This window comes from Nelumbo nucifera, chromosome 3 (assembly GCF_055504915.1).
Source record: "Nelumbo nucifera cultivar China Antique chromosome 3, China Antique-T2T, whole genome shotgun sequence".
Taxonomy (NCBI): Eukaryota; Viridiplantae; Streptophyta; class Magnoliopsida; order Proteales; family Nelumbonaceae; genus Nelumbo; species Nelumbo nucifera.
The window spans coordinates 33,191,852-33,211,718 of NC_142651.1; the positions used below are offsets into that span (position 1 = coordinate 33,191,852).

At 38.5% G+C, this 19,867-nt stretch overlaps 1 protein-coding gene and 1 non-coding gene across 2 annotated transcripts; one reads left to right on the forward strand and one right to left on the reverse strand.

The window, feature by feature from the left end:
* Positions 1–1,945: 1,945 nt before the first annotated feature.
* PFD5 (prefoldin 5) lies at positions 1,946–18,859 on the reverse strand. The gene is made up of 4 exons (XM_010251194.3): positions 18,433–18,859; positions 18,200–18,303; positions 12,958–13,035; positions 1,946–2,541 (listed from the first exon to the last, which is right to left on the reverse strand). The coding sequence occupies exons 1-4, from the start codon at positions 18,629–18,631 to the stop codon at positions 2,458–2,460; spliced, it is 465 nt and encodes a 154-aa protein (XP_010249496.1). The 5' UTR covers positions 18,632–18,859; the 3' UTR covers positions 1,946–2,457.
* Positions 18,809–18,880, forward strand: TRNAT-UGU (transfer RNA threonine (anticodon UGU)). Its single transcript has one exon. It is a non-coding gene; the product is annotated as a tRNA-Thr (tRNA).
* The last annotated feature ends 987 nt before the right edge of the window (positions 18,881–19,867 follow it).

Below are 19,867 nucleotides of genomic sequence, written 5' to 3' on the forward strand. Positions count from 1 at the left end.
TATGATACTAGGCATAATATCTAAACAAACTTATAATCAATCAACTGGTCTTAGTATGCATAAAAAAATTCACATGGTTTTTATCGGTTGGCTTTTCTGCATATCTTTCCAGCAACATAGATTTATCCTACAAATTGGTGAGAGAAAATGTGAGGACAGAGAATGGATCAAAAAACCTAACATATCAGCCAATATGGATCCAATACAGACCTATACAGGACAATGTATAAGTCAATAGACTCAATACTATGGATACAGGTGGAACTCAATGGAGTTTCGACCATTCCACCCATGCTACTAAGTACTAACCTAAAAAATCAACACCACAAACCTTGCCTATATCAGTCTCTTGGGCACATTCCTCCCCTCGTTTATTTACCAAGGTTCAAAATATCACAATATCGGTTGTGTCAATCAATACGTTTCAGTTTGTGAACCCACTCATACACTGTTTATTGAGAGTTGGGGCCTTTTAACATGTTGAAATTGAAATATCAATACACTTTAGGCCTTGTTCATTTTTCGATAAGTTACTTACCTGAGTAAATGCAGTTACTTGGGTAAGTTTTTCCTGAAAAACACTTGCCCGGGTAAGTGCATTTACCCATGTTCTTTTATTTCTCACCCGGGTAAGAACCATTTTATCCATAAAAACCCATTATTAAAAATGGCATTTTTGTCTCATTCAAGTGTTAGCAACTTTTCCCTTATGTGGGAAAGTAATTTACCCACCTAAGAGATGGATATCACTTACCTAGACAAATAAACTTTCCTTGATCCCCACATAAATCTGAAAAACAGAACATGGGGTTGTTGATCAATGGGATTTTTCCCCCTCTCAAAATCCGAAAAAAAGAACGCCCCCTTAATATCTTTATCCATAATGTAACATATCATTTAAAAAATATATAAAAAAAAAAGAGTATCGTAACTAGAAACTATGGATACATAAAACATATTGACACTTTGTGCCTTGTTACTATCCACCGGAACCGGGTCTGGATATCCAGTTATTTTAGACAAATCAAATATGTCTAAGATAACATCTGGCATGCTTTGCCTTGAAAGAACTATTTCTAATGAAATTTGTGATTCATGAAAATCATCTAAAATAATTTTTTGGGGGCTCAAAACCCATCCTAAGATTCTTTGGATACAGACTATTTCAATCCATTTGCATACAATCCATCCAATTATACGTCTAAATATAACGCGTTTATGAACATGTTTGCCCATTTATCCTTGTCATATAATGTGGTACCTACCTTGGCCTCACATCGATACAATCATACAACCATCCCAAAATTTAGTCCCTTCATTTCACATCTTTACAAAACCAGACTAGACCAGACCAGTTGAACCAGGAACTAGTTATGAGTCAGAGTCTGGTTTTAGAGCCCAAAACCATCCAACTGGGCTTCAGACTGGACGGTCGGACCATTTGAACAGGGAACTGGAAAGGAGTGGTCAAAGCGGTTCCATTTCCTGTCCGGTTTTCAAACCCATGGTAAAAATGTTTATGGTAGGGCAAGGACGGATCTAAGAGGTGAATTGGACCCCAAACCCAATTGCAGTTAATAAAGCTTCACAGAACCACATATTGACAGACAGGATCTGACTTGGCACCATTTCTGCAACTTTGGGCTAATATGGAGGAACGGGATCGGATCGTCACACATAGAAGCTATATTGTCAAGGCGCCGTCCGACCCAGATATGGATATATTATCTCCAATCAAACTGACTGCACAAGGTGCGTACTGGGTGGTGGTTCTTCCAACGCCCAGCAAAAGTTGCTGTTTCTTTTTATTGGTGCGATGGAAATAGCCTGGATTTCGGAAAGATCACTCTCATGAAGTCATAAACGACATGGGTGGAAGTGGAACCTCAGGGCTCAGGCTGTAAATCAAAACTGATCTAATTACAGTGTCTAAAAACTCTGCTAATACAGTAAACAGGATATGCACTATTTAGACAAAAAAGGAATCCATAGCCAAGACCTGCTTGCAAACACAACGGGAATAGTAAAAGGACATGTAAAGAAAACCTCTTAACTCTTTAAAGTTTAAACACAAGTCTCAGAATAAGATAAGAGGCATAAATAAAAGGAAAAAAAGGGATGGAAACAAAGAAGACGACAAGAGGTTCAACGCTTTCAACAGGGAACATCTAATTTCTAAATACAAAGTGGCTTTGAACATTTCAAAAAGAAAACTTGTACTCATTTACTACTACAACTAAGTGTGCCCCGTGCAAGTATAGATCTGCATCCAGTCCCCCCGAAACAGTGAATTTCAATTACCTATGCTTTCAGCTCGGGAAAAAATTGAGTGAGAAAACCATTTCCTGCAATTATGCATCAGTTCTAACTTCACAGAATAACTCTTTTTTTTCTGATTGGTTTTCACAAAATTATTCTGAGCAAGATTTTGGTCAAAAAAGCAGAATTCAGGATTGTCTATGTGGTTGGAGCCGCCTGTCGTAACTTTGCCTGCAAGATCGCCCCAGCTTCATCTGCTATACTTTTTTTCTTGGATGCAACCTGCATTCAAGTTTTATCTCAATTCTCAACACTGAGAGCATGACGACTTGCTTATTCAGATACTTATGCATTATGCCCCGTAAATCTTTACATCAAATTCAAGTTCATCTGAATCTATCAATCTTAATGAATAAACACACAATAAATAAATAACTTAGTGGTCCTTGTTCTGTCTAGCAATACCTTAACCACTGCTAGATTAATAGCACAGCTCTCCTTTTAGGTAGGGAAGCTGAATTCAGAATGCATGTGATGCAGGAGCAAAGTGGTGAGATATGGATTTTTTTCATGTATTCTTTTATCTCTGATCTTAGGGGCTTTTGGGTCATTCTACATAGCTGTCATATGTTACTTAAGGAAAGGTAATCTTGTAATTTCTCATTTTTTTAAATGATAAGGTATGTAAGTGAGGGTGGGCCAACCTCTATGGTATCCAACCCTATTTGATCAATCTCTTCTCTTATTCTTCTCTTTTCCTTCACACTTTCTATTGATTAAACCAAAACCTCACAGCATTTATATATTACAACTATAGTTTATGATGGTACCAGATCAGGTTTAGAACCCATTGGTCTCTTTTTCGCTCAGGTTCAACAGTTCATCTCAGTTCATATAGCATGGGTGTTTGAGAATACTGGCTGACAGTGCAGGGAAGTTTACCCCTTAATCAAGGATAATTTAAGGTGTTTTTAAGCATGATCAGGGAGCCCAATTAGTATGATACTAAGATTCAATACTTTTCCCATTTTTGTGAAAATCAGGTATGTTTAGATCTGGGTTTTCTGATCATGGAGGACAACAAGGTGATGCTTTATGTTTGGAGTCAATTGATATTGATCAAGGAGCTTTTTATCTACTTAGAAATTGGAATCCCTTTATTATTTATTTATTTACTTATTGTGATGGAATGATTTTTTTTATATTTTTTCTATGTATATTTTAATGTCATTTCCAGAAATATCTATTTTGGGGCTGTTTTAGTGTTGTCTTGGTTGATGATTGCAATCAGACCTGATTTCCTTGATCTGAACCAAGCCTGTGTTGACCACTTCATCTAGGTCTATGACCACTATATCTACAAGGGGGCCTGAGAACGATAACATGCAGATTACCACCACCAAGCTTGATGAAACTAATTTTCTTGAGTGGACTCAATCTGTGAAAGTATATTTTGGTGGCAAAGGGAAACTTGGCCACTTGACTGAGAAACTAAGAAGCTTGTTGAAGATGATACAATGTTGAAAGTGTGAGATAAGACAAACATGATCATTATGTCTTGGTTGTAGAATTCCATTACTCATCAAATTAGTCCTGGTCTCCTTGGGACAGCTGCACAGATTTGGAAAAGAGTGAATAAGACATATTCACAAAAGAAGAATAGGGCAAAGATCTTCCACCTTAGGCAAGAGATTACTAATCTTAAAAAGGGGGATGAGTCTTAGCCGCTTACTATGCTGCCTTACAAGCCTTATAGGAAGACTCAGATTGCTATAAGGTACTACATTAGAGGAATGACCAGGATGCAACGCAATATAAAATTCTCAAAAATCAAAATCAAGAGTTTGAATTCTTAACGAATTCAGATTTTGAGATTATTAGAATGCAACTATTGGGAAGAAGAGACATCCCATCCATTGATGAGGGATATTCTATTATTCAGTAGGAGGCATCCAAAAGGGTTGTTATGAAGACTGAGACTGAGCACTCAAGACTTGCTTCTATGGCTGGTGGAAGCAAAAGTTTAGGAAAGAAGCAAGTTGTGAGCAAGGAAGACAAAAGATAACTTGGTTGCTGACTATTTTATGGGAAAGAGGCCCACCAGGCATACTTGTTTCAAGTTGCATGGGTATCCTTCATGGTTCAAGTTACCATAACTTGTTTCAAGTTACCAACTTTCAAAAAGTTGCAGTGCCCTTTTTGAAAGGTGGTAATGAGATGTATTATTATTCTGTGAAAAAAAGGGGAGGGTGAGGATCCCTCAACCACATATACAAAAAAGTGTGCCGATATGTACAGATGATATGCATTCAGATCCTATATCAAAAAAAAAAAAACAAAAACTCAAAAGATAATGGACAGCCAATGATCATAAAAATAATTGGCTGGAACTCCCACAAAAAGATTTGAGCGGCCAGCCCAGCCTTTCAGCATCCTTTCAACTCTACCGATAACTGCCTCCAACGGCTCAGGTTTGGATTCAAAAATTCTTTGTCTCCTCTCTTTCCAAACTACCCAACATTGTGTAAAGGGGAGACAGCTCCAGAGAGTACCCCTTGGCTGAGGGTGGGGTGGGGGGGTGTCCAAGGTTAAGGGACCTTGAAGGTCTCAAAATTAGAGAGTTTATCATGGAGGAAGGAGAGTTTATCATGGCAACAAGCTGGAGAAGGACCTTGAAGGTTGAGGCTAAGCAGTTTCTTTTTGAAAGCTTTAGGGTGAAAGGGAAGAAAGCTCTCAAAATTAGAGAACTAAACAAGGCCATGGTATTACTGTTCGGGCAAGAAGCTGTAGTTTGGTTCCGGACATTCTTGGAGAAAGCAGTTCAGGTAAGTGGAAAGTTAGAGTGCAAAGAATCAAAAGAGATTACTGGTAGGAAATTTGTAGCAGAGAGGAGAAAGAACTCTAGAGGAAGGTTTGTGGCTTTGCTGGAGTTTTTTGGGGATAGGAAAAAAACAAATGGTTTGTTTTCCTGAAGGAAAGTTGGGGATTGGATGGAAAGAAGTGTCAAATGTTTTGAAGGACTTCTTTACCCGAGAGGGATTTGGAGAAGGTAGCAGCTCTGAGAAGGAAGAACATTTACAGGTAAGGATTGGAGTTGGTGGAGCTAGGAAACAAGAGCTTCAGCCAGAGGTTGCAGGCACACAAATTCTGGGTAAAGCAGCAATAGATTGCAGAATGATTTGCAATGAGCTCAAGAAAGTTTATAGTAACTTCTACAGCACCTCCAAAAAACTGGAGGACAGTTGCAGAAGAGTTGTTAAAGAAGTTAAACTTGCACTGTACTATCATCTTAACCCCCTTTGAGTCTTGTAAGGCCTTGCTTGAGGTAGTTGGAGAGGAGTTACAACTCTGTGCTTTGTGTTGTAAATTGAACTCAGCTTCTGTATCTATCACAAAATGGACACCTCATTCAAACTCTAAGGATCTGCATGCAAGGGACAAAGTAATAGTAAGGATTTTGGGTCTGCCGTTTCATCTTTGGACCTCAGAGGTGTTTGATTTTATAGCTGCTCTGTGTAAGGCAAGATTGGAAGGTTCCTTTGTGGAAGACCTCCATTCAGCTGCAATTTGCTTGAGGAATGTGCATCTGGAAGATATCCCTCGTTCAGTAAAACTGATGGTTGATGGAGTGTTCTATGTAGCCTGGCTGGTTACAGCCATTGAAGTTGCCTTGTGGAGTGAGGGGAGAAGGAAGGAGGATGAGAAGGTTGAAGAAGAAAGGCTATGTGGAAGTAAGGGATTGGTGTATTCAAATCTGGCTGACATTTGCACTAAAATGGTATTCTTGGGAAAGGATATCTCTAAAGGAAAGTTTCCAGCAACCAAGGGGAAAGAGCCATTAGGAGAAGAGAAAAAGGAGGTAAGCTACAGGTCTTATGCTCAGGTTCTGACAGAAAGAGGAGGTAGGGAGAAGGCTACTCGACAAGTTTCACCAAATAAGAGGGGTTATTGTCAAGGTGGAGAGTAAGGACTGAAACTTTCTTTAAAAAAACAAGGGGGTAAGGTGGTAAGAGAAGAGGGCCACATGGGCACAAGTAGAGAGGGAACTTGTCTTAGCCGCAGGGAGAGTTGTGCTAATGGGCCTAAAAAGAGTTTTATTGCAGCCCATAAGAGGGCAGTTGGGGTGGGCCGAGTTACATCAAAACTCGATTCTCAACAGGCCCCTAAAGGTGTGTTTGGGTCCAGCCCGGTCAGCCCTTTTAATTTTAAGTCACGTGACCACGTGGGTCATTTAAAGGGACTGATGATGGACACTAAATTTGGTCCATCATCTTCTCCAATTCGAAGGGACGCAGGGAGGGGAGGTCCTGGGAGTTTCAGCTCGTTGCAGTGGAGACCTGTGTCAGCGTCGGAGCTGGGCTCACCAGAAAGACGTAATCCAAGAAACAAAAGAGCTGGTTTAACAGGGGGTGTAGCAGAGGAGGACGATTTTCTGGAACTCAGTTAGGATGATTCTGAGTTTGACGAATCTGAAACTTCAAGTATTGGGAGTGTTCGGCTAGAGAAATCCCTTGGGTTTCAAGGGGATGAAAGTTTCGGCACAGAGCAGCTTTTCTTGGAGGAAGACGAAGGCAAAAAAGATGACGGTGAGACTGTTATCATCTCCTCTGAAGCCAACTTGGAGGTGGGTAGGAAAGAAGAGATGCCAACCAACCTAGGTATTGGACACTGCCTGGGGGATCCGGAAGCTATCTCAAGGTCCCAACAGGTGCAGGGTGGTGCAGTTTTGGTTTCCAACTGTTTTTCTAAGCAAAGCAGGGGTGTAACCAGTAAGGGGGCGTCGACTTCTCAAGTTCATCCGCCCTTTCAACCTCAGTCTAACACTTAACCTCTGGAAACTGGTTTTTGTAGGTCTAGTCCCAAGACAAAAACCTTCTATGGTAGTCCTTCATCAAAACCCTCCTCTCCAGGTATGTTAGTCTTTGATTTTAAGAATACTAATGAGTCTTCTGTGAGTGCAACAGATTTTATCCAGTCCCTTCCATTGTCTGCCACATTCCAGCAGGTTCTGATTAGAGATAAGGAATAAGGGTTTAATGTAGGGAGTATGGAGGCTGAATGGAAGGCACAAGGTGATAAAATCTAGGATTTAGTCTGCAATTCCTTTGAGGAGCTGACTAGGAGAGAGGCAGAAGATGGTTACACTGAGGAAGACTTGAATCTACAGGAGTCTAGCCAAAGAAAAGGGAATGAAAGGAATGAGGGTGAGGGAATGGGGCAGCAACCGATGAATCAAGTGGCTGAAGAGATGGGACTAAAACTGAAAGAAGTAGTGAGTGTTAGAGCGTATTCCAAAAAGAAAGGAGAGAAGGAAAAATATCATCCAAGAAAGAGGAAGCTTTCGGAGGTAGAAAGATTAACCCTTCAGATTTGAAATTATGTGGTTAACACATCCAGACTTTACCCTTAAGGTTAAAGAGTGGTGGAGTGAAAAAGTGGTGGGTACCCTTGGGAGGGGTGTCAAATTTCACAGGAAAATTCAAAGGCTAAAAGGTAAAATTAAAGAGTGGAACAGGGAGCATTTTGGGAGAGTGGAGGAGAAAAAATTAATTGTTATTTCCCAGATTGAATTTTTGGATGAAAAAGGACACAACTCTCTCTAAGAAGAAAGAACCTTAAGATGGACTCTAAAGAAGGAGTTGGAAGAGATAGTGCCAAGGGAAGAGATGTGCTGGAGACAAAAATCAAGACATCAATGGATTAAGGAAGGGGATGATAATACTAAATTTTTCCATGCAATCGCTAATGGAAGAAGGAGAAAAAACTTCGTGGAAAAGTTAGAGATCAATGGCGAAGTTGTGGATGATCAAGAGGAGATTGCTAATGTTTTCACGAATCATTTCAGGGCAGTTTACAAAAGACAGGGGGATGTGAGGCTTAGAGTGGAAGTGGATGGGTTAGAGTGGCCTAGATTGGACTCAGAGGTGGCAAATCAGTTGGAAAAGGATTTTGAATTGGAAGAAATAAAGAGAGTTGTGTTTTCAATGGATAGATCTAAAGCTCCTAGACCTGATGGTTTCACTATGGCTTTCTTTCAGGATTGTTGGGATATCATCAAGTTAGATTTGTTGGTAGTATTTGAGGAGTTTGCGGAGACCCACTTTATAAGTCTATGAATCAATTCCACCTTCCTGGCTTTGATCCCTAAAAAGGCAAAGGTTGCTCAACCAAAAGACTTTAGACCCATCAATCTAGTGACTAGCATTCATAAAATTTTGGCCAAAGTGTTGTCGTTAAGGTTAAAATCAGCCCTGCCAACTTTAATAAGCCAATCACAAGGGGCCTTTATTCAAGGAAGACAGATCATAGATCAAATCTTGATAGCAAATGAATGTGTGGAGGACTTCAAGAGAAGGGGGAAGAAAGGTTTTGTATGTAAACTGGACTTAGAGAAAGCGTATGACATGGTCGACTAGTCTTTTTTGTTGGAATCCCTGAGGAATTTTGGGTTTGGAGAGAAGTGGTGTGGCTGGATTGAGGTTGTTTTAAAAACTTGTCATTTTTCAGTTTTAGTTAACAGAGTGGTTAGAGACTTCTTTCCAGCCTCTAGAGGGCTGAGACAAGGGGATCCTCTTTCTCCTTTCCTTTTCACCTTGGTAGCCGATGTGTTTAGTAGGCTCATTTCAAGAGCTAATGGGTTGGATATGTTTAGAGGATGGAGGGTAGGAAGAGAGGGTATTGTGGTGTCACACTTGCAATTTGCGGATGATACAATCATTTTTTGCGAGTCTGGAGATCCCTCAAAGGCTAGAAACTTGAAAGGAGTAATAAAGTTGTTTGAATGTGTGTTGAAGATGAAGGTCAATTTTGAAAAGAGTTGTGTAGTGGGGGTATATTTGGAGACAGAAGAGTTGGATGAGGTAGCAGAGTCCTTAGGTTGATATCTAGCTAGCCCTTGAAGCACTTAGGTATGCCTTTAGGAGATAATCCAAGAGAAGGAAGATTTTGGAATTTGATCGTAAAAAAATGCACAAAGAAGCTGGTAGTTTGGAAGAGACTACATTTCCCTCAGGGGTCGGATCACTTTAATTAGAGCTACTCTTGTGAACTTGCCAACTTACCTTCTTTCCGTCTTTAGAATGCCACAAAAGGTGATTTTGGAGGTAGAAAAAGTCATGAGGGATTTATTGTGGGGGTTAGGGGAAGGGAGGAAGGATCATGTGGTTAGGTGGGAAATAGTATGTAGGAGGAAGGAGCAGGGGGATTGGGGATTAGACAATCTAAGGAAGAAAAATACAGCATTAGTGGGTAAATGGCTGTGGAGGTGGCCTCTAGAAAGGGAGAGGCTTTGGCATAAAGTGGTAAGGAGTGTGCATGGTGCGGTAGACAACGGATGGGATGCTGGTGTATCTCGGCGTGCTACGCTGAAATCCCCATGGAAGGCTATTCATAGTATTCTTCCTGTTTTCCTAAACCTGATCAGGTATGATGCTAGTATTGGAGATGGGGTTTTGTTTTGGGAGGAGGTTTGGATTGGTGACTATGCCCTCAAGGACCTCTTTCCCTCCTTGTATTCCATCTCGTGTTTTAAAACGAGCCAATTCAAAGGTTTGTATCCTCTTCCTCTTCTTCTGGCATAAACTGGAATCTGGGCTTTAGAAGAGACTTGAGAGATTATGAGTTTGACCAGGTTGCTTTGCTCCTTCAAACCATTAATTTCGTTTGCTTGGACCCTCCTTCTGTAGATTCCCGTATTTGGAAGCCTTTACCTTCGGGTTCCTTTTCTTGTGCTTCCTTCTTTGCTTCCTTGTGCTCCTCTCCTTTGCCTCAACCTTTTCATAGCAAGGAAGTTTGGTCCAAACCCGTCCCTCCTAAAGTTGGAGCCCTTTGTTGGGAAGTCTCCCTCGGGAAAATCAACACTTTGGTGTGAACTGTGTGGGAGGAACGAAATGCTAGAATCTTTAATGACAAGGAGAGGGATCAAACTTGTGTGTTTGAAAGCATCTTATGTAGGGCCATAAGTTGGGTAAAATCCTTGGATCTGTTCTCCTCCTACACTTTTGATGACATAAGGAGAAATTGGGAACAACTGGCTAAAAGTTCTGCAGTCAGAAGCAAGCCCGTGGTGGATTGGAAGTCTCCTGATGCAGGCGTCATTAAACTAAATTTTGATGGCAGTAGTTTGGGCAACCCGGGGCCTTCTGGAATGGGGGGAGTCTTTAGAAATGAAGGTCAGATTGTAGCTCTATTTTCTGGTCCTATATGGTGTGGAGACTCAGTAAATGCAGAACTCCAAGCTGTGTTACCAGGAGCAGAATATGCAAGAGAGTTGGCAGTAGAGCATTTAATGATTGAAGGTGATTCCAAATTGGTTGTTGGATGGCTAAAAGAACCAGAGATGGCAGCATGGCCGTACAGGGGGACTTTGAGAAGATTTAAGTGGCTGACTTCAGATATTTCAGTCACAGTTCAATGGGAAAGAAGATCGGCAAATGGGCTGGCAGACCTCCTAGCTAAACAAGGAGTACATAGGAATCAGCTCTTTTGGGCTCAATTGTAAGCTTTATGATGTAGTTGGGAGGCTGCACCTCGCGCCTCTTAATGGGGAATTGTATGATGTATACTTAGTTCTTTAATCAATAAAATTATCATTTTCATTATCTATCAAAAAAAAGAGAGTACCCCTTTGGCTGATAACAAATCAATCATCCAAGAAGAGAGTAAACCAGAAGCAGATCATGGAAGCCCCTTATACAATCACATTCCTCCAATTTTTCCCTACCACCAGATTTAGGTATTGAATATGGAAGGTTTTTTTTTTAATAAAACCCTGGCAAAAGAGCAACCTAGCAAATCTCCTAAGACTAAATAATCCAGATTCCAGTCAGAAGGCTGAGAGTCTTGTATCCTTTCATTATGACCTTGAATCGCCAACCAAACAGCTGTTTGATTTCCTTCTCTATGCATGTGGCTATACAATACTTTGATCCAATCTTCCTGCATTCATTGAGGATGGATTGGCACCTTCATGCTGGTTGGCCCGAACCTCATAAAGTTCTATTATTATCTTTGAATCTCCCTTGATGACGACTCAATCAATCCATAAGGATTTGGCTAGCTAGTGGGCCTCATTTCTGGTACTGTAATAGAAGATATACCTATTGGACCTGCAATAACTTTAATTTCTGCTACTGTAATAGAAGATATGGAAGTTATATCAGCGCTTAACAAGGTACCAAACCCAACTGGCCAGGAAAGCAATATTCTACCTCTTATCAGACCTTACCATTCCTATTCCAGATTTGCCTGGATTAACAAAAGTGAAACCATCAAAATTTAGTTTTAGTCTGACCTCTTCATGGGGAAACCAGTTAACAGGTCTTGGTTGGATCCAGTTTGATGTTCCTGTCATGATGTTCCAGCCTCTAATAAGATCATTCATTGATGGATCCTTAAATTCATCACACACCAACACCCAATAAGCTATTCTCATTTCTTACTTTAATCAGCCGAATCAAAGACTCCACAGTGTTTTTTATTATAAAACATTCAAGCATTCCTTTCGCACCAAATGCTCCACAAAATAGCAGCATTTGTACTATTGACAATTCCATAAAAATCTCATTCTTTTAGTATGATAACTAGTTACATTTTGCACAAAAAGGTCCTTGATACATTGTGGAACTGTCCATGACATACCATACAAGGATAAGAAGTGATCCCACACTTGAGATGCTTATCAATTGTCAATAAGAACATTGTCCAAAGCCACCATATCAATAAGGTTATCCCAATGATTTCACAGTAATGCAACCATTTCTGTGTTCCTTTGACAATCTCATGTCAGGCTATCCAAGATAATCTCCACTGTTTGAAGCTTAGACAACAATTGCACACATTCCTCCACTTCTCTGTCAAAAAGAGATCTTTTAAATTTGGGATACCACACATCCATGCCTTACCACACCTCAAAACATTCATTAATTGTAATATTTGTATCACTTAACTTAAAAAGCTTTGGACAGAATTCATGGAAAGCAATGCAACCATTTCTGTGTTCCTTTGGCAATCTCATGTCAGACCTATCCAAGATGATCTCCACTGTTTGAAGCTTAGACAACAATTGCACACATTCCTCTACTTCTCTGTCAAAAAGAGGTCTTTTAAATTTGGGATACCACCTGTCCATGCCTCACCTCAGCTCAAAACATTCATTAATTGTAATATTTGTATCACTTAACCTGAAAAGCTTTGGACAGAAATCATGGAAACCCATTCCCCCTAGATATAAGCTGAAAAAGTGTATTAAAGAAAAAAAAAAAAAGAGCAAAAAACTCTGCAGGCTTTGCAGCCCAAAAGTGGTTCACTAGTTGGGAATGGCATTGTCTTATTGTAACAAAGTCCTGAATTATTTGAATTAATTAATTAAAAATGTCAAACAAGATTACCACCAAGGCACCAAGCATGCAATCTCATATTTGGTTATATCCTCAATTTCAAATAATCAAATTATGAACTTCTAGTGTCTGGCGTTGCCAATTGACCAGTGTTAGGCATGGTTCCTTTACACAGTCTATGGTGTATGTAACACAGTTAAAACAATTGTAGGTGTAGGCCCTGAATGGTTCAACTATTTCTCAGGATAAACTTAGTAATTAATGGACAATGAGTTAAACAAAAAATAAGGCATCAAATGAACTAAATAAAGGCAGCTCACACAGTACCAAACTAAAATGAAGTTTTCAAGCAAGTGTGTACCTCAATAAGTTGGTCGTAGTTGGATTTCAGTAGGTTGATCTTCCGGTCACAATAGTCTTTGCCTTCAGCTATTGTTTTCTGATCCAATCATAAAAATGGAAAAATTTTAATTTAAAAAAAAAAATCAGACAAGCAACTTATAAGAGTATAAGTAGAGAAAGAACTAAAATAAATAGATGATAGTTCTATAATTACCTATAGCTTTTTACATGATTTAAGGATGGAATTTTGGTGAGACAGTTTTTCTAGGAGGCTTGGGCCACAAAGCTTGTATACTTATTACATACTTTCCCCTATGTTTTCTTCTTTTTTAAGGAACTTTATTACTGACAAAAGACAAGAACGGTGATGCATTTGCTTTTTCCAATGAAGAGAAACTTCATTGAAAGAAAAATGCAAGAGACTTTTCTTTCTTTCATCATTGCATGTTTTAGCCCTGTTTTTGGAATGATATGTCACCAGCATTGTTGTCCAAACTCCAAACTTTTGTTTTTTTTTTTTTGAAAGGTAAGGTAAGATTTTATTAATTAAGAGAGTACAAGTTACAACAGAAACTAGCCACACAAGGACTAGACAGGGCACAAAGCCAAGTTACAGACTCCAAATGGACTAAGACCTAAGCAAATCAGATACATTCAGGTGCTTAAAGTCAGGAGTTACAGACACCCAAGAAATCAGCTTGCTGACCACCTGCTGCACTACCTCATCGGTGCTCTTTGTCTTGTTGTCCAAACTTGTTCTTTCTTCATTGCATTTGCCTTTTTGGAAGCTTATAATTTGCTCTTCTTTTCAAAAAAGTGTTGTCAAAACTCATCAAATAATTTTTCCAATCTCTTTTCTTTTTTATTTGCCTAGAGCTTGGTGTAGGCATTGCCCAGCTACCTTTTTTTTTTGATAAATAACATCAATTCCATTAAAATAATGAATAGATACAAGAAGATCCCCTTAGAGGCGCGAGGAGCAGCTTCTCCAAACAGCAAATACACAAACTACAACAGAGAAAACATGAATGTTGAAATTAAAACAATAGTTACAATTGTGCCCAGAACAATGTTTCCCTATTTATCCCTTGTTTTGCCAAGACATCAGCAAAAGCATTAGCTGATCTCTCAACCCATTGTACTGTTATAGACATATTTCTTGTCAGCCATTTGAATTTCTTTAACTCATTTTTGTAGCCCCAAGTGACATCCTCCGGATTATTTAACCAGTCCACCACTGTCTTAGAGTCTCCTTCAATCAGAAGCTGCTCCACGCCCACTTCTTTTGCAAGAAGTATTCCTTGTATTGCAGCTAGCAGTTCTGCCCGGATAGAGTTCCCAACTCCTAAAGGGCCAGAGTAGATTAAGACAACCTCTCCAGCCTCATTCCTCAGTACACCTCCCATCCCAGAGGGACCTGGGTTACCCTGGCTACTCCCATCAAAATTCAACTTCAAAGAACCAAGAAGAGGGGGGACCCAGCTAGTCACTGCGCCCTTCCCTTGTAGGAGGAACAGCTTGCTACCAACTTCCAATCCTTCCAACAATCAGTAAAAGTAAAATGGTTAAATAATTCTAGAGTCTTTAACCAATGTAAAGACCTGGACAAAATGCAGTCCTTTAAGGTTTGACTGCTTCTTCCTTTTTCTTGAAGATTCTAGCATTACTTTCTTCCCATACTGTCCATAACAATGCTGCTCGTGAGCATCTCCACATTTTCCTTCCTCTTTTATGGGGCCAAGAGAAGAAAGAAGGGTTAAAGATTGTGCTTACTTCTGCTGGCATATCCCAACTAGACCAAACAAGGATAGAAGCCAAGCCCAGAGCTCTGCAGTGACATTACAAAATAAAAATAGATGATTGCAATCCTCACCATGAGATCTGCAAAGAATGCACCAGTTTGGTGAAATACAAAGGACAGGTCTTCTCTTTTGTAGGTTTTCCATCGTGTTTACTTTACCATGCCACACTTCCCAACACAAAGCCATAACCTTGGGGGGGACCGGCCTACACCAGACTTCTTTGAAAGGGAAACTCTGATGAGAGGGAGATTGGCAGAGGAACTTGAAAAAGGAACCACAAGAAAAAGACCCTTTGGGGTGAATGGCCCAAATCCTTTTATCAGGTTTACTTTACCATTTCCCAGCTACCTTAACCCACATATTTCCTAATATTTCCATGACATATTTCTATTTCCAGGGTACGACACAAAATATTATAGGAATCAACATCTCCCCAACTAAAACTATCAGTGCTATGTGCTAGTACACGTGATGGTAGTACAACATAAGTGGGCAACAATATTGTAGATAATGTGAAGTGGCAGTAATGCAGTATTATTTCCAACCTAATGGACACAATTACCACTTTATGCCAGCTCAAATTCTTTTCATACACGATGATAGTCTTAGATTTTGGACAAAGTTTCTGGGTCTGTTTGAAGCTCAGTTCTGTTTCCCAGAAAATCTGCTAGCAGTGCTTCAGAGTTGGCATTTGAAGGGTCTCTCTAAAGAAGGCAAGGTCATTTGGGGAGTAGGACCAGCATTAATGGTTTGGACAATATGGATGGAAAGAAACAAAAAACTGTTTGAAAATATGTATGTTTCAGAGGAAAATTTATGTAAAGGATTTTGGGGTAGGATGTACTCATGGGAACACATAAAGTTTTCAAGAATAGTTCTTATAGCTCTTTTTGTATCTACGCACACAGGGTAATCAATTTAGAAGATGTACAGCTTTTGATTGGGCACTGCACAGCTCCTTGTTGTGCAGATTTGGCTTTGCTTTTTGTCTAATATATTACATCACCTTTTTTTCTCAAAAAAAAATGTGTAATAGATTATTTGGTTGATCTATTAGAACCACTTGCACATTCTATGGTTATTTTTTATGAATCATTCTATTATGTACTTTTGACTCTAAAATTTGCAGGACAACTTTGCAATATATTATTTTGTCTATTAACCCTAGTTTCTTAGCTTTGCTTGATTGCTTAAAAGTTTGGAACAAGATAATAATTTAAAATAGTGTACCTATGCATCTATTATTTTCACATATTTCATGTCTCCACCATGTCTATAATTTTATGATATTTCCATGTGATATTGCAAAATGTCTACTATAGTGTGACCCAAGGAAGAGTGGTCTGGTCCCCAAGGTTCAGGCATCCTCTTTTTGATGGGAAATTGAGGAATGTGTGCGCCTTTTGACTAAACCAGCCAATGGAAATGCAAGTAGAAAGAAGTGATGCATGGTGGTGGAAAGATAGTGGCGGTTTTTTCATTTAAATCATTCTATAATGCATTGGAAAGAAACCAGGTGGAGAAATCTGGTGTCATCAGGATTTAAGGAAATCCTATTCCTCCTAGAGAGGAAGCTTCTGCATGGCTGCTGACCTTAGACAGCTTTCGTACTCATGATCATATTAAAGGAAGAGGAATTTGTCTAGCAGAAGAGGCAAGTGTGATGCATTTGTTTATTGGATGTTATTTTGTCGAAGTATATTTTGGGAGATTTCGAAGGAAAGAAACAGAAAATTTTTCAATGGCCAATAAAAGCCCACAGATCAAGTTGTCTTCTTGTGTGGAGAGAAGTTCATGGAATGGGTTTTGCTTCTTCCATAATTTGAAGGAATCACAAATGAAGGTTTTGATTGTAATTTTTTGTCTGCTTTAGATCTTGCTCTTGGGAGGTGAAAACCTTGTAGTTTTTTTTCTCTTTTGTCTTGAGGTGATCCCTCATCACCGACTTTGGGTGTAATCTTTTATTAGATTAATAAAATTTTCTTTTATTTATTACCAAAAAAATGTCTCCTATATTTGGACAATCAGTTTTTCCACTGGCACTCCATTTTAAACATTGATTATGTTATAATAACTAGAAGAGTTGCAGACACATTATCTTCAATAAGTAGGCCATCTCCAGTATGGCACATGTGAGAAAAGGTCATAGGAACATGATGGGGAACCTGGGATTATGATCTACAGTTTTAGAGATAATAAGTTTGGCTTATGGATCAACCAATAGAATATTCCATCAAAGGCTTAACACTGTTCAGTGTTCAAATAAGATGTTACTGAGACTTCCAGACCTGTAAGTCTGCAATCTCATTGCAAAGGCTTCCACCAGCTGAAAACCAAGTCAAATTGAATAAAACAGATGCAATGCAAATAACCCTTAACTTTCAGGCATAGGGGGAATATATATAGAAATTGTTAAGGGACCATCCTAGTCAGGACCCATGGGTTTTAGGAACCCTACAAGAGCTGAATTGTTGGCAGTATTACAAGCTTATGGATCAGAAGATCACTTAGTTTCAGAAGTGGTTGTGAGCTGGCTAAAAGGAGTCAAAGAACATGGAGTACCAAAACATTATGGATAATTAGAGGGATAAGAAGTTTGGGAAGGGTACTAGAAACCAGCTTCTCTTGGGTTCAAAGATCAGCAAATGGAAAACTGCTACCAATCAAAAACAAAAACATCAGCAAATTGCTTGGCTGATGGAATTGGATAAGCAGGGGGTTAACAGGGGCCAAATATTTTGAGGTCAACTATAAGAGTAAGAACTAAGAAATATAAATATTAAAACAAAGGTTTTGGTGGCAGATGCTAAGTTGCTAACCTAAAATGAGAAATGCTTAGCATGCTTGTATGTAATTCATTTTTTATTCAATAATCAATAGACGGGAGTCAATCAAAAAATGTGATATTGAAGCCACACCTGGAACAGAGGAAAAATGCAAGTTCATGATGCATAATGGACTAAATGCAGCTGGTATGGCTGTAAAAAAACTTATCAGTTATCACAGGTATAAAGGACTTCAGTGATAAAATCACTTAGTTGTATGCAATTGGTTAAGATTCCCACTGAAACTACTAGTAACAAACTTAACCACAAAAAATAAGTATGATATGTTTTATTTATGCTGCAGCAACGTAATTTTGTATTTCTAAAGCTGCATGCTTATAAACCGGACCAGAGATCTGAAAAGTTTTCTCTGTACTTAAAAAGATTCTCAGTTTGAAAGTAGTAGAGTTCTGGTACAATATTTGAAGCCCTAAACCCTAGTAAACATCAAGAAACGAAAAAAAAAATCAAGAAGAGTTTCATAAATAAAGGGTGAAGATTATTACTTTAGGACTTGAGTAAGAAGGGTAACTAAATAATGTTGTAAACGAATCAACCATGAAGCAGCAAAAACCCGAAGAACCAAAGGAACTTAAGCAATGGTAAACTACAATATACGAATCTACCAACTAACCTCAATGAAATACCCAGTGCCAACATCGACTAAAACTTTATCGGCATCGTCAAGCGTCCCGGGGACATAAAGAGAAGCCGTAAGCGGCACTAGCATTTTCTTCCCTATATCCAATTTCAAAAATCAAATAACAACCTTGGAGTCGCCGGAAATCAAAAGAACAAAAACAGACTGAAGATTGGAGTACTGGTTATATGCGAGGGAGAGAGAGAGAGAGAGAGAGCGAACAAAACCTTGGGGACGGAGTGAAAGATCATGAAGAGCGTTGGAAGCTATCTCGAGACGAACAGTAGCAGTTCTGATGTTGTTCAAGCTGTCTTGGAGCAGATTCACCTCTAGATCAGATTGTTCTTTTAAAGCTTTTAGCTGCTCCAGACTCATCTTCTCCATCTCTGGAACCCTAATAGCGCTTGCTCCTACTTTTGAAGCCATGGATGCTCTCTCTCTCTCCCTGCTAATTGTTTAAAGGTTTGGACTTTGGAGTTGCATCTCTGTGTCAAAGTCTCAAAGGTGCTAATCGTTGATCCCTCTCACTCCGTCTGAATCATGCCGAGGCGTGGAGTTGCAGAAGATTTGATAAAGAATGGGCAGACCGTTTTAACAGCTGAAGCCCCTATAGCTCAGTGGTAGAGCGTCAGTCTTGTAAACTGAAGGTCTGTAGTTCGATCCTGCATGGGGGCATTTTTTTTGTTCATCCACTCGTATTGACCCACTAACCCATCACTTTTTTTTTTTAATTGCATAAAAACAAATAATTATATATTTTTCAACTAAAAAACATAAAAAGTTCAATTTTTCAAATAAAAGTAAAAATGCATAAGAATACAATAAATAAATAAATATATATCATGTAAAACATGTAGATTATGGAAAAAAAACATAGGAAATAATAAAAATTTAAATACAATTATAAAAATAGAAGTTGTAAAAAGCATAGAAAATTGTAGAAAAAACATATGAATTAATAAAAAAATATAGAATTTTGTAGTAAAATACAAAAAAAATGTGCAACAAATTATAGGAAAATTCAGAAAATGCAAAAAACTTGTAGAAAAAATACAAATTTTGCAAAAAATCGAAATTGCATAAAAATAAAAATATAGAATGCAAAAATTGCAAATAAATAACAAAGAATGCAAGAAAGTGTAAAAATTGCAAAGAAACTAACAAAATGCAGGAAAGTTGCATAAATTGATAGAAACTTTCATAAAATGCAGAAAACATAGAACAATACATTATAAAAATTAATATATATATATATATTCAAAAATCAAATAAAAATATATTTAGAGATCATAAAAACATAGAAAATGATACAAATTTCAAAAGAAAATATAACCAACTAAATAACAGGAATTGCAAACAAAATAGAGAATATTCAAAAAAATATGTATGTGTTTAGCCAAAAACTATAAATTACATAAAATATAAAGATAATTAAAAAAACAAAAACCAAAATATATATTTTAACAAAAAAACGAAACAACGGAAATGTTAAAAAATACGGAAAAGTACGGATAGGTCTAATGCAGATTTATGATTTCTACACTCTATGCACCCATACCCACCCATGAATTGGCATCAATTCCAAACTGGCATCTACTCCAAATGTACTTTGTGCCTATGAATTCTCACCCTGGGCTGAACCATCATTCTCCCTATAAAATA

Excerpts from the sequence above, each read along its gene's own strand:
- PFD5 (XM_010251194.3), bottom strand. The coding sequence starts at position 18,631 with ATGGCTTCAAAAGTAGGAGCAAGCGCTATTAGGGTTCCAGAGATGGAG. Across the intron at positions 13,036-18,199 it reads GCACTGGGTATTTCATTGAG|AAAACAATAGCTGAAGGCAA; the intron begins GTTAGTTGGTAG and ends TGATTGGATCAG. Across the intron at positions 2,542-12,957 it reads ACTACGACCAACTTATTGAG|GTTGCATCCAAGAAAAAAAG; the intron begins GTACACACTTGC and ends ACTTGAATGCAG.